Here is a 14,871-nt window from a genome sequence, read left to right as displayed (position 1 = left end):
CCTACGGTTAATGCATCATACCCTCCTGCTCTCGCTCAAATTGATGACGGTGTCCACTCCTCCTTTTTTTCTGCCTCAAGGCCTCAAATTGGGAAAAAAGTATCTTTGCTGCTCAGCAGTTTCTGGCATGGCCGTCGTTGTGTTCCCACGCTGACAGCATGACGTCTTTGACTCTCTCTGTAGTGGTTAGGCTGTGATGTTATTAAAGCTAGCCCACTGAGGATGCTGTCATTTTAATGCAGCTGTACATTAACTCTGTGGTAGCAAAATCGTCGGTTTATTGTCTGCTGTTTATTATTATCATAGCGTTTGCTGACACCATGGCAACAAGCTGGCATTGCTTGTCCTGCAGGAAAAAATGCCTTAGTGCCATTACTTTGATATATCGTGAGCACCTCAACACATCTCTGCTGCTAAAATATAAACAGAAAGCATCTCAGATGAGTCATGTTCCCTTTTAATAAGAGGAACAATAAGCGCATCAACAGATGTAGCAATTACTCTCCTTTTCAGCGGACAAAGTTTACAGCAGCGCGCGCACTTCATTTTAAGTCTTTAGGCAGTTGCGCAATTTTGAATGACAAACTTTGTATTTGTATACACCAGTAGGGGGCGACTGGTTTCCATATTAACCACAGAGCTGCAATCTGTCATTTGATATGAGCCCAGTGTCTGCTAGTGTTTGTAAATGCAGAGTCTTCCCTCTGAGTCTTTGTTTATAGGTAGGAACACAGGATTCGGTCCACCATCACACACAAACTCACACACATACTGTGTGCCATCATTGAAAGACTCCATCTCGAGACTAAATGAGCTCTTTAAGACAGAAGGATTATTTCCAGATCCCCGGTTGTGTAAGAGCCACTGCTGTCAGCCCATAAAGCAGGTCCAGGGACCACACAGCCAGGGAGAGCAGACCACAGAAATAGAGCGGATAGAGAGAACTCAGAATAGAACTTCCTGGTTCTATTCAGGGTCTGCGTACACTGAAAGAGGTCAATGCTGCAACAACAAAACGGCCCGGTTTCTTCAACAAGAACACGGATGTTCAATGCTCCTCAGACCACAGTTCTTTTTTACTGCAACAAAATGAACTCTGTTTTGTTTTTGTTTTTTTGATGCAGACATCAAAGCTGCGGACCAGAAGCGCGGCATGATCGGCTTTAATTGAAGAAGCTGTGTGCTGGATGCATGTCAGGCCTCTTTCCTCCAATAATACTTGATGGGAATGCTTAGCATCAACCTCAGTACCACAAGAATGCTGAACACAACAAGGCCTTTGGCCTTATCAAGCTATCTGAATCTTGTGGAGCCAACTACTTTTGTGAATAACAAGATCTAAGTTCTAATGAGAAGTCATTTTGTTCCCTTTAATTCTTTGAAACCGATCAAGTAAAGAGGTCTTTATGTTGTCAAGCCAAGGCCTGGCTTTTCCTGAAGGAAGAGGCTCATTAGAACACTGAGAAACTGGACACCTTTGTTTGAGGGGAATGGGCCTTCAGAAACTAAAATCTAGTCAGAGTGATAGCTCCATTTCCACAGCAACGTCCAATCAGACTGCAGCCATTAACCTGTTATGACTAGGGATGTGAAGCTCTCCTCTGGTGTGGCATGGCTGTGATTTACAATGCCCTGTGTACTAGGGAGGCGCTATGAATTTCTGGAACTAGTAGTACAGTCACAGTAAATCTTTTGCTTTGTAATAACAGGAGGCCACTTCAAGTCAAAACAACTCTATTACATCGTTAAAACTCTCAGACTGTCGTTACGTCTTGTAGTTCAGGACAAATACAGGTGAATATTTGTTATGTGAAAGGTTTGCTATGGCAGGATGCTGATACAAATTATATCTTGGAATTCTGAAATGGTTCGCTCATGATATTATAAGGACAGCGGGACGAGTCGCGGGATTTGGCGGACGCTTCACTGAAGTTGGAGAAAAGATTGAAGAATGTCCTGCAACACCCTCTAGTGATGAAAAATAAAAATGTCAGCAGGAATGGAGCGGAGCATTCAGTGTGGACCGTTTTAAAGACGCAACGTGTTAATGCCATAATCTTACATCAAACTAGAATCAGGAATTACATTTTGCAAAACATTTACATTTGTGATAAAAAATGATTGGCCAAACTATATTGGTAGTGATTTGGGGCTTTTTAAAATAATTTATTAATGGTAAAAATAACTGACTGCAACTTCCTCTTGCTCAAGCTAATATATGCTGATATTATGTCAAATAAAGCAAAGAAAAACATTAAATCCTCAAGAAAGAGAAAGTGATATATTCAGTGATGTCATGAGCTCACCATGTGACCCATCACATGGTATTGCTTTGTGTATGTTTTTTGTTGAGACTGGTCAGCTATTATAAAAATAAAGAGAATTTGCAGACAGTCATACATGGGACACACAAATCTGGTTTCACTAAAGAAGTGATTCTTGTGAAAACTAAAAAGTTCCCATAAAACTTGACCTTGAGCATGATTTAGGCAAAAACTCAGTAGGTGATCATTGTGTGCAAGGTTCACTAAATTCTGACGAATTGTGCAATGTAGTGCATAGATGGATGGATAGATGCATCATAATCTCATAAACACAACAGTCCACCGGAGGGATGAGCTGAAAACGAACAAAATCAAAGGAGTGTGTTTATCCATGATTTGATCAGTTCAAGTTTGCAGGGAAACATTTAAATTACTTTGCTTAGCTAAAGAGGATCGACATGGCATTCTATTAAAATGAGACATCCGCTTATGACGGGACTGCCACAGACATATTTTGGAGTCAATAGTGAATAATGTTGCATGGTTATCCAGAGTACCGGAATTGCAAAGGCTTTCATTTCTTCTCAGGGATGGACTAAGTTTTGTTCACATGCAGCTGCAAGCTCAAAACGTGGATTACTTCTGGAATTAGGTTTAAGGAAAAAAAAAGATCCTAAGGGTTTATTCTTGAAGTGAGAAGGAACCAAAATCACTGTTAATAGCTTAAAGTACATATAAAGATACAATTATAGCCACATTTGTGTCTAATAATGCAATTGAAAGTTCCTTAAATCAAACTTTCACTCTAAAGCCAGTATACCAAAAAAAGTTGTACAAGTGATTTAATAACATTTTTGAGATTTTTAAGGCTGTAGCAAGGTTGGGGCTACATAAAACAGGCATATTAGGAACACAATATATATTTATGTAAAGACATAAGATTAGAAATAACATCAGAGACAACACATGGCTTACTTTTCTCACAGAAGGTGCCCGTATATCCAGGAGAGCATGTACAGGCTCCGCTCACATGGTCACAGAGGGCTCCATTCTCACACTGGCACAGCTGGGCACAGCCCCGACCATAAGTGCCATTCATACACTCTGTGAATTGGAGCATGCACATTACACAGTCTCTTGACTGTCCAACTAAAAAAAATTCCAATCCAAAAAAAACCCCAGAAGACTCCCCACATGTGTCTCCATCTATCATTTTAAACAGAGATTTATATAACATGTAAAATCTACAGTTATACAGTATCAGGATCAAATAAAACATTTAAACTGTATTGTGCTTGTTAAACATAAAATCAAAAAAAATACTGACTGTGGTGCTGTAACTGAAATGGCCCCAAGGTGGCAGCATTTAGTAAAATATACAAAATGATACAAAATGATTTAGTAGCTAAGGCAATAACTTACTCTTTTCACATCGGTCTCCTGTGTAGCCGGCCTCACACGCACACTGACCACTGACTGGGTCACAGCCCAGAGACTGTTCGTGGCACTGACAAGAACTGGTGCACCCTTGTCCCCAGAAACCAGGATCACATACTGCAAACATTACAGTGAAGGGTGAGTTATTTTCTCTGCTACTCTGTCAGATTCTCTTATTTTTGTCTCATTTGTTTACATTCTCACATGTTGCACAATCGTGGCCTCTTTTTCCAGGAGGGCAAATGCATTTCCCAGTCTGTGGGTCACAACTGGCATCAGGGTGGCAAGAGCAAGGTGTTAGACAGCCTGGTCCATGGTACCCAGCAGGACACCCTACACAACACAGGTGATTAATCAGAAAACTGATTCTGTCATGAACTTTCTATAATTAAATTTAATTAAAGTGTTCAAGCAAGTCGAGGAGATTACAGTAATTTCAAAATCCAAATGTGACATCATCATTTTTTGTTTTTGTTTTTTAAAATTTGAGGTTGAATAAGTAAAAAAAAATGTTGTATGCCTCATTAAATATATTATCATCAGCATTAAGGTCAGCTACAGCTTACACATTTGGTTTATTAAATGATTTTTTTTTTTTTTTTTAATCTCAGAAATTTCATGCAAACTCACTGTTTTGGCAGAGCTGTCCCATGAATCCTGGCTCACACTCACATGTACCGGTCTGCTTGTTGCACGAGCCTCTGTTCTGACACTCAGGACAAGAAGACTGGCACTTTGACCCCCAGAATCCATCAGGGCAGTCTGGGAAACAGCAAGTACCTTTCACTTTGATAGAGCAGTACGCAGTATTTATGTTTTTAACTTCTCAGATTTAATACACATTCAAATATTGTAGAAATTGTAGTAAAGTGCAGTTTTGAGCCAAAGTCATCCTGAGCAAAAGTGCTCAAGACTTTTTGTAGGTCTCTCAAAGCTTTTCTTTGGTCATTGACTACTTTTTGGCTCGTTTTCAGTCCAGTCCTGAGATGAACCAGTTTACACAAAATGCCAAAGACAACACAGTTTGAAAGGAATAAAAAGGGTATTTTTACACCAACAGAGGTAACTCCAAGAATCTGAAACCTTTCCCATATCGTCATGGTGAGCAGAAGAAGTGGGAGTCCTAAAATGATACTTCAGAGCAGTAATTGAAAGTTGTCCTTAAGAAACAGGAAAAAAATCCAACAAACATCTGACACAGGAACCCAAAGATCCATCTGACTCTTCAGATGAACAAGCTACTGATCACTGAAGCCTCATCAAAAATGGTGTCAGTGTGAGGACGGCAGTCAAGAAATCATTCTTATGGAAGAAAAAAACAGGGAGAAAAAGGCTGAGTTATGCCAAACTACACAAGACCCACACTGAAAATCAGTGGCAACAGGTCAGGAATAATGAATCCAAATTTGACATTTTTGGTCCAAATTATTGTTTATATGTACGAGGGAGGTCGGGGATCTTGTAAAAAGTGATGGAGTTATGAAAACATGAGATTTTGATCCACTATGTAAGATCATCTGAAAAGTACAATCATACAACGATTCCAAACACACTGGTAAATCAATAAAAAATATACCTATATGGAAAAATAACACAATGGATCACTATCAGTTATGGACTGGCCTCCGCAGAGCCCAGACCTCTACATTACTGAAGCAGTGTGGGATCATCTTGACAGAGAACAGAACAAAAGTCAGCCAACAGCTTTGAATGTCCTTCAAGAAGCCTGGAGAACTATTCCTGAAGCCTGCTTAAAGAAACTAAAAGAAATATTGACTAAGGGAGTTCATGTTGTTTAAAGTTCGTCATAAAAGATATTGACTTACAAGCTTGTTAGGTGCAGTGATTTATTTAAAAATGTCCAAACATAACATGGAAACCCAGTATATAAGGCAAAAATTAATTTTTAATTTTATAATGAATACCTTCCTGACACGAGTGTCCCATCTTTCCATCAGGACAGATGCATTGTCCAGTTATGGGATCACAAGGAGCTCCACTGCAATCACAGGTCAGAAGACAGTTCTCTCCATAGCTTCCAGCTTGGCAGGCTAGCAACACAAAATACACAACAGACATGATGTAACAGGAGAAAAAATAAAAGACTGGGTTACACAACAGTGAAAAAAATTATTAAGAGAGGCAGCTGGACAAGTGAAAATGTTGAAATCATAATCACTTGATGCTTATTTATTCAGCCTCTGCCAAAAGCTCCTGCTGTAATAACTGAATTAAATCGCCCCTGTCATGACCTGGCCTGCAACTTAAGCTATGGACAACCTAGAGAAAAACGAAAAAAACCTTTTATTTGGGTTGCAAACCCAGCACGCCTAGGCTTGGACTGTGCACTAGTCCTGACACATGGTAACTCTGTTATCTTAGTCCGCTCCCCAGAGACATAAAGTGATGTTTTTACCAGAGGCTCCTGAGCAATATTCAGCATCACTCTAGAGCACAGCACAGAGGGTTGAACTTTCCATCAACCAGCAGAGTAAACAGCCAGAGGGCACCCTGCTGTACAGGAACCCTACTTTCTAGTTGTGTAGTTTGCAACAACAAGAACACCTGCACTCACCAGGTGAATTCATAGATGCATTTCACCTACTACATCCACGTAATCAGTCAAAGCTATCAAATGATGAATAGAAGAAGGAGGCGAGGATAGAGGAGTAAAGAAAGATCTGTATGCTTTGCGGGAAATTAAAAATGTGACAAAGCTGAGCAAACACATAACAAAATGCGCTGCTTTGAAAAAGGCACACAGTTGCACAAGCAACAACTATGCAAACTATAAGCATGCGTGCTGACACGTGTCAGTATGCCGGCCCACGCAGTTCACAAATTCACACACATTATTACACTGTGCGGTCTTTCACTATAAAAGCTGTGACCACATGAGTGCACTGTGGAATCGAGCTCTGTGGAGAACACTGCGTTTGCAGAGGTTAAAAGGAACGAGTGATATTATTAATGCGAGCCAAACATCTGAAAATAACTGCACTGCATACGTTAGACATCAAAATAACTGAACATGTGCTCTTACATTGGCTTTTACAAAGTGCTTTAAATCTTTCTTTTTTTTTGCTTACCCAGTTGACAGTTATGTCCGTGAAGCCCTGCAGGACATTGCTGGCTGCACTCTCCAGTCTTGGGGTCACATGACCCTCCACCTGGACAGTCACATGGCTGCTCACAGCCGGGCCCGAAAAAGCCTGGATCGCATTCTACAATGAGACACGCGGATGCATAAAAGATTAAGATGGTGTGCAGTCTCTAACCAAATATCTTGGATACCTTCATCGAGTAGAAGCTTGACTGTTAAAGACCACCGACAACCTCCTAAACTCTTCTTCTTCTACACACTATTATACTAAAACTGTACTGCAAGGAAACAGCAAGACTTCCCTTTGTAGCTCACATTAGAGATGCATTACTGCAACTGGAAACATATTTGTTCATGTTTAGAACCTTTAAAACAGCTGAGAAAGTAAAACGCCCTCTTCTATGTTCAGCATTTGGCCTGAAAATGTAACCAAACACAGATCTTAACCACTTCATTCCTGTCAAGGAATGAACGTGCTTTTTATACCTTGTTCACATCGTGGGCCGTGATACGCAGCCTTGCAGAAACAGCTTCCCGTTTTGGGGTCACAGGCGGTGGAATGTTCTTGAACACAGTCGCACTCCTTGGAACAGCCCGCTCCGTGCGTCCACCTGGGACAAGCTGAGAGGTTTTAAAAACAGACAGAAAAAGGCTGATAGTATGGAAGTAGAAGGTTAGATTATCCTCTTGTGTTTGAGTAATACTACGCAAAATCCGTTCATTAGACACTTATATAACTGTTGATAGCTGCAGAAATGCTGCACTAAACCAACTTCACCTTCTGTTGTCTAAAGTTTAGCTGGTCACAATTTCATGGAAAAAAGGAAAATATATTGAAATTAAACATTCTTTGCTATCGAAATGCACTTAAAAATGAGCCAAACAAACACACCCAGTCACCATGTTATGACAACGATAGATTTCTGCTGGCTGAAGTCATGTGACTGCTGCCTCCTGTTTCTCCTGATTTATTGAACTTTGACTCCTCTGACTGTTTTTGCAAGTACTTTAATTTCTGCTTGTATATAAACGCATTTAATAAACAGATTTAAGTTTTGTGCATGACCTTTAAGTCTGACAATTGTTACATCCCTGTGGGTGAATCTTGCCAAAACTGTCCCCACACAGCAACAAAAGCTGAGCTGCACTCCACCCTGTCCCTCTCGATATTGGCTTTATGTTAGGTGCAGCTGCAGGCTCCAGTTACACCCTCTCCACCCTCTCTAATGTCCCGCTGCAGGATGAAGCAGACAGCTGTGAGAATCTGATAATATGCCTTGTGCACATTCTTCCATCATTTAGTTGGGTCTAAGAAGAGCGAGCAGCTTCCACACTGAGAAATTAAGAGTAAAACTGCTGTCGCCATGTCCTTCCGGAGGCTTTGGAGCACCCCGAAAGCAATGGGGGACGTCAACATGGTGACAGAGGAGCTGAAGAATCTTTATTACAAGCGGCTGCTGCCAGTAGAAAAATACTATTCTTTCCATCACTTTCACTCACCAAGCTATGAGGACGCAGACTTTGACAACAAACCGATGGTGCTGGTGATGGGTCAGTACTCAACAGGAAAGACTACTTTTATCAGGTAAGCTCAGGACTTGGATCATTAAAAAGAAAAAGGGAAAAAACGATCTGCATGCATTAACTTGCCATGTTTTAAACAAAGGGAGATAACAGTGCTGGTTTGCACCATGTGTGTCTCAAGGTATCTCATAGAGCAAGATTTTCTTGGTAGCAGAGTTGGGCCAGAGCCAACCACTGACTGCTTCACTGCCCTCATGTATGGAGAAGTCGAGGGAATCATCCCTGGGAATGCCCTCACGATGGACCCGAAAAAGCCCTTTCGCAACCTCGACCCTTTTGGAAATTCGTTTCTGAACAGGTGATGAGCGTTCACAGAGGAGAATTCCTGTTTGTATAATGTATTGATAGGATTATGCTTTGCCATTATTCCTATAAATGAATCAAGTAATCCTGAAATGCATCACATTTACAGGTTTCAGTGTGTTCAGATGCCAAATCAGATCCTTGAGAGTATCAGCATAATTGACACGCCAGGCATCTTGACTGCTGCTAAAAGAAAACTGAGCCGAGGTGAGGCTGAATGTCTTCTAATTTCCCTTTTAGTGCCAGAGGAAATTAACAAGCCTTTGCTTCTATTAATGTTGGACTGTGGGAGCAGAGTGATAAATGTAGTAGACCCAGTGAAGTAGGAACATTTCAGCCAGCAAAATTCAAACACTTGAAGGCAGAAGCAAAGCTGATGAAAGCAGTATGACTTTGGGCTGGCAGGAGATAAGCTGAGAGGAACTGAAAAGCCTTTGCTTCGTTTTATGGACACATTTTTCAGTGGGTGTAACCGAAATGGCTTGAAACCAGTGAGGACCTCTGGGATGTGTAAAACGTTCCTCGATGGCTTGAGGCTGTGAGGCTGTGTTACATACAGTCTTAATGAAACCCCTATGTTTCTGTTCCTTCTCCCCAGGCTATGACTTCGCAGCAGTGCTGCGCTGGTTTGCAGAGCGTGTCGATCGGATCATCCTGCTGTTTGACGCGCATAAGCTGGAGTTTTCTGATGAGCTCACACGAGCATTCGAGGCCCTGTGCGGTTATGAGGACAAGTTGCGTGTGGTTCTCAACAAAGCTGACAGGGTGGACTCTCAGTATCTGATGAGAGTGTATGGCGCCCTCATGTGGTCACTGGGAAAAGTGTTTCGAACCCCTGAGATTTTACGGGTTTACATCGGATCCTTCTGGTCAGAGCCGAGGCAGATGTGCGACCACTACCAGCTGATAGAGTTGGAGGAGGAGGATTTGTTGGCCGATATAAGGAACCTGCCACGCAACGCTGCAGTACGCAAGCTGAATGACCTGGTGAAGAGAGCGCGCTTAGTGAGGGTCAGAAATCAGCCGTTATGATAAATTCCAACCGGAACTTTGCATAAACAAATCCAGCTGCTGTGGTGACCTTTGTGACTCCCTTGTGTTTCTTCACAGGCTCATGCACACATTATCAGCTATCTGAAGCAGGAGATGCCAACCATTTTTTGTAGAGAAAGCAAGAAGCATAATCTGATCTACCAGCTTCCCGTGATTTTTAGCAAGATTCAGCAGCAGCATCGTGTCCCAGCTGGCGATTTCCCCGACTGCACAAAGATGCAGGTCAACAAAACAACTTCTTTGATTATTGTTTAAATACCATATTTGTTAGATTTCATTCACTCTAATGTTCTGTGTTAGTCTCACATGCGATTGCACACATTTTCAGGAGAAACTTTTGGGGCAAGACTTCTCAAAGTTCAAGAAGCTAAAACCAAGCCTTATGGCCTCCTTGGATAAACTCCTCAGCACTGACATCGCCAAGCTGGTCCCCTACATCCAACAACAAGAACAGAGAAAGCGATCCCTCCACGGAGTGCTGGACGGGGAATTTTTGAGAACATTCAAGCCCGAGCATTACAGCAGAGACCCGTTCAAAGAACCTCCCATAGACGAGGGGAGCGAGCTAGATTTCGATGAGTGGGTAGTGGAGAAATACAAACCCAAATACGATGAGATTTTCTACAACCTCAGTCCAACTGAGGGCAAACTTAGCGGAACCAAAGTCAAAGAGTGGATGACAAAGACTCTTCTGCCCAACTCTGTGCTCGCTCACATCTGGAGGCTGTCCGATGTAGACGGGGATGGCATGCTGGACGATGAGGAGTTTGCTTTGGCGGTCCACCTCATCGAGGAGAAAGTGGAGGGCCACTGGCTCCCCAGAGAGCTGCCTCCACACCTGGTGCCACCATCAAAACGGCCAAGTGAAGCAAGCGACGTGTCGGTGTGAACTTGTCATCCAAAGGAAACGGAAAGCTGAGAACGTGTATTCATTACAAGTAAAATTAATGCAGATTTTTTACAATGTTGGCAGTTTGAGTACTATGAAAACTGAAGTGTGTGTGTGTGTGTGTGTGTGTGTGTGTGTGTGTGTGTGTGTGTGTGTGTGCAAACCTGAAAACGTATTAACAGCTGACACAACCTAAAGCTTACTGTATGAATGATTTGATTCTGAAGTATTATTCACACTTTTTTTGACAACTACGTTATTATTGTCATCTTATAAAGAAACACAACAGCAAATATTATCAGTTGCATGGACAGTCTCTCTTCAGCTAATGCAGTAAAAGTTTCATATTCCCTGACTGTTAAGCTTTTCTTTAATATGTGACATTAAAAACATTGACATTGCTATCACCAATATTTTGAACTCTAACAATTCTCACTCACCCAGGTGGCAAAAACGCCCATATAATCCTGGAGGGCACAGGCAGCCTCCATAGAGACGATGGCAGTGCACACTGTTGGGACAGTTGCACTTTCTTCTGCAGTGCCTCCCAAAAAAACCCTTTGGGCAACCTGTGAGCAAGAATAATGCCAAATAAATTAGTCCCTGCTTAGATTCAAAAATACAACAGAGCCCACATGCCTCATTTGTGAGAAGACATCTTTAATAATGGTAATGGCTCATTCAGCACACACTGAAGCAGAGTACAGGGCAGTGATTTCCAAACCCTGGGATATCAAGATGAATCTAGTTATTTATAAGATAATCACCCTGGTATGAAACAAGCTTTAATTCATGGTTTTTTTTCTTATCTTTCTAGCATAAATCTTTTTAATGACTCGTCAGTTTTAGAGGATAAAAGCATTCTGACAGATGTCTAATCACATAGTTAAATTCATGTGGAGGGGGTCGCAAGCAAACTAGACCCAGGTGGTTGCATGCGTCTGTAGGAATGCGTGTATACAAACCATCCTCGCAGAGCAAGCCTTGCACCCCAGGGGGGCACAAACACTTGCCAGTCACAGGGTCGCAGGAGCCTCCATTCTGACAGCGACACAGGCTGTTGCAGGCCTGTCCGTAGCTCCCCCGTGGACAAGCTGAAGAGAAAGGAGATGAAGATTTTTTTTTGGCTCAAAAAAAGTTCAGTGTGGAAATCCAAAGATATATATATATTTTTTATTTTTTTTTTCAATTTGAAAATAAACACATCAAAAGCTAGAGTTTTGGTCTAGGCAGTAAACACTTTCAGCTTCCGTCCTCTCTTTCCTGGTGTTGTGGGTTTGCCTGACTTTCTTAATCTCACTGGCCTTGTTAGCAGTTCTGAGAAGAAACAGCTGGCTGTTTAAGACGTGCTCAAGTATTCTAATCCATCAAGTTAACTGCTGCTTAACTTCCATATCGCAGCTTCTTTACAACAGTTTTATATCGCAGGATGAAATTGTTTAAAATAGTGTAGCAACGGCAGCACCCTGTGGAACAGGATAAGAACAGGAAATAGTTCAGAATGAATGAATGAATATATAAATGAAGGGACAAGACGTATTTAGAGAAATCATAATAATATATGAAAAAGGCAGTGAACAGGTCAGTAGGCAAGGGTGTCGTTTTGTATTGAGGTACCCTCTTGACCAGGTTCTCCCTAGAAAAAAAGTTTGTAATCTCAAGGGACTTCCTGGTTAAATAAAATAAATACTTAAGGCATCCTGAGGCAACATGTATAACAAAGAGAGCTAGTTTTAAACACCATAAATACTTGTAATGCTTCAACAGCAGTATTAAGAGTTGGCACACTGCTTCAGCGATATGATTCAAATATAATTCAATTATTTGAGATATGGGAAAGAGTAACCCAGTTAATTATATATTTTTTATATATAATACAACTTCATACAATAAAAATGTTATATGTCACATTTTTTAAAGGCCATACATGGCCCATATTTTTTTTCCTTATAGCCCCCTATGTTGTTGCCTACTGCACCATTCCCCATATCTTTGCCTCAGGCAGCAATATTCCTCATCTACTCCACCTGAAAATGCTGCCCAGGCCCATCACCTTCAGGGTGTGCATCTGAACACTGCCTCCCTCAGACTCTCGTTTCAGAATGCTTCTAATGGACTTATCACACGTGGCTCTCCTCCTCAGGTTCAGACCAAAAGACAGCCATTAATCACAGAGCTGGATGGGAACAATGAAGCTTTGCTTTGTAACCCAGTAGTGGACATCCTTGGCCTCGGGCTGTGCTCTTGCTGTGGGTCCTGGCCACAGTAGTAGCAGACAAATTGATTCCCCTGGCCCTCTTGTGTTCTGGAGCCCATAAATAACGCAGCCTCCCACACAAGAGCCGTCAGGCTTTGATACATGACGCTGGATCGATGCACACAGGGAGCTATGTCATCTTTCTTTAACTAGACCATACTGCTAAAGGCAGTTCAAATAGCTCTGGGAAAACATGTGCCTTGTGATACAATCCAGGCTATGTGCATGCCCGTCTATGCTGTACTGTTCAATGTACAACTGAATCAGATATGTGATCTGGACATGACTCATTCGCTTTGGTCAATATTCCCATACAAATAAATAAATAAATAAATAAATGTCTCTCCTTCATCCCTTTCTGTCTGAAAGTGAGATGAGGAGATGATCATGTGCCACTTAAAATAATGGTAAATATGGAGCCAGTTTCCCCTCTAAGGCTTTGTCATAATGTGTCATTTGTATACAAAATACTTTTATAAAGTCACAATTTTTTTTATTTTTTGTGCAAAATAAGGCAATGAGATATAGCCTAGTATTTACAAATCCCACCATATAGTTTTTTATTACTTCTGGATGGAGCAAAGTCTTCATGCTAAGCTAACTTGCTACAGTACACTGATGACAGGTGGCACATGATTTATCCCGAAGGACAGTGTTTGTGTTATGATGGAAAGACGTCACTTCAGAACACTTTTAAAGATCCTCACTCTCGTTGCAGATGACCCCCGTCCAGCCAGGCGAACATTCGCATCGGTCTCTGTTTACGTTGCACGCTCCATGCACGCAGTCTTCACAGCTTACACTGCAGTCCTCCCCAAATGAGTCATCTAGACACACTAAAAAAGGAAATTCCAAAGGAAATTCCTGAAGATCATCAACATTTAATAGGAAAACAAAAGGAGAGTAATAAAATAATATTGATCTGGTCAGGCACAAAGTGCAGACTCAGCACACATGCTTTGTTTTTCTTGTTTTGGGGTTTTGTTTTTTTACTGTACCTATGTGACTTTCCAGTCTGAGCTCTCCCCTGCGCTCTCTCAGGATCTCTAATACTTTTTCACTGTCACCACGGTGACTACCATCATCGTCGTCATCATCTTCGCTGCCGTAATGGGAGCGCAAGGCTGCCGTGTACTGCAGGAGCTGAGGAGCGTTGCGGAACAGCAGGTCCGGTAATCTGCCAGCCTCGAGCTGCACTTCCTCATCTTCCTCTTCTTCATCTTCCTCTTCCAGCTCTCTGCCGTAAAGAGCTAAGGAGACCAAGTACAATGTTATATGTCAAGAAGAAATGCAGAGTGGTATTTGGAAAGCTGAAAATGTTACTCACACACGCAAGAGCGCCGGTCCTCATTCAAACGGAAGCCCTGTTGACAAAAGCACTCGTACGCTCCCACAGTGTTGATGCAGTATTGTTCACAGTCCGAGATCTCTGCCAGACACTCGTCAATGTCTAACAGAAGAAAATGCAAACATAGTGCAAGTATATGAAAAGATAGTGTAGCACTGCAAGATGACACAGATATGGATTTTTTTTTCTACCCATCCAGAAGTTGCACTTGACTGTACATCGCTTTTTGAGTAAAATGTTCTTTTTCCCCCCTTTTCTAGTAGGAACTGGCCTTAAAAGGATTAATTTTTCAGGACTCACTTGGTAAATACGCTTTTTAGAGTTTGTGTCATACACAGCTTTGCCACAACACAGAAAACCTTAATAAGTACCAGACTAGATGATCTGCTAAGAGTCCAACCTTACCGTCACAGCTGCAACCGTCTGGATTTAGTCTGTAACCAGGCCAGCAGCTGCATTCATAGCCGCCTGGATAATTTTTACAGAAGTGGCTGCAGCAGGACTCCTCACTCACACACTCATTATTATCTGTGGAAAGTATTAAAGAGCTGGTATGAAGAGATCCTTCTGAAGGACTGAAGCACAGAGCCAAAACACATTAAATAAAACAGGTGAAAACAAAATAAATATATA

General features: G+C 41.7%; 2 protein-coding genes across 3 annotated transcripts in view; one reads left to right on the top strand and one right to left on the bottom strand.

Moving 5' to 3' along the window:
* Window positions 1-14,871, bottom strand: part of egfem1 (EGF-like and EMI domain containing 1) — a 54,415-nt gene that overhangs the window by 12,623 nt on the left and 26,921 nt on the right. Inside the window, exons 11-23 of the mRNA XM_013915467.1 lie at window positions 14,644-14,766; window positions 14,218-14,340; window positions 13,889-14,140; window positions 13,598-13,726; window positions 11,599-11,727; window positions 11,074-11,202; window positions 7,291-7,425; window positions 6,791-6,925; window positions 5,627-5,752; window positions 4,332-4,463; window positions 3,906-4,034; window positions 3,687-3,818; window positions 3,240-3,368 (exon numbers count right to left, since the gene is read on the bottom strand). Of these exons, the coding sequence (XP_013770921.1) occupies window positions 3,240-3,368; window positions 3,687-3,818; window positions 3,906-4,034; window positions 4,332-4,463; window positions 5,627-5,752; window positions 6,791-6,925; window positions 7,291-7,425; window positions 11,074-11,202; window positions 11,599-11,727; window positions 13,598-13,726; window positions 13,889-14,140; window positions 14,218-14,340; window positions 14,644-14,766 (1,803 nt within the window). The remainder of the gene's footprint in view (window positions 1-3,239; window positions 3,369-3,686; window positions 3,819-3,905; window positions 4,035-4,331; window positions 4,464-5,626; window positions 5,753-6,790; window positions 6,926-7,290; window positions 7,426-11,073; window positions 11,203-11,598; window positions 11,728-13,597; window positions 13,727-13,888; window positions 14,141-14,217; window positions 14,341-14,643; window positions 14,767-14,871) is intronic.
* Window positions 7,984-10,813, top strand: LOC102197552 (EH domain-containing protein 2-like). Of its 2 annotated transcripts, none has more exons than XM_005751375.1 (6): window positions 7,984-8,389; window positions 8,510-8,686; window positions 8,801-8,898; window positions 9,290-9,678; window positions 9,802-9,966; window positions 10,073-10,813. In XM_005751375.1, exons 1-6 carry the CDS (start codon window positions 8,169-8,171, stop codon window positions 10,631-10,633), a joined length of 1,611 nt encoding a protein of 536 aa, XP_005751432.1. In that variant the 5' UTR covers window positions 7,984-8,168; the 3' UTR covers window positions 10,634-10,813. The 2 variants fall into 2 exon arrangements, with proteins under 2 accessions (XP_005751432.1, XP_005751431.1); XM_005751374.1 differs by having other exon boundaries at window positions 9,290-9,702.

The sequence above is a fragment of the Pundamilia nyererei genome, unplaced genomic scaffold, assembly GCF_000239375.1.
Source record: "Pundamilia nyererei isolate P.nyererei 1_Seehausen unplaced genomic scaffold, PunNye1.0 scaffold00308, whole genome shotgun sequence".
In the NCBI taxonomy this organism is placed as follows: Eukaryota; Metazoa; Chordata; class Actinopteri; order Cichliformes; family Cichlidae; genus Pundamilia; species Pundamilia nyererei.
Note: the sequence above shows the minus strand (reverse complement) of the source record. Positions and strands in the feature narration are given on the sequence as shown.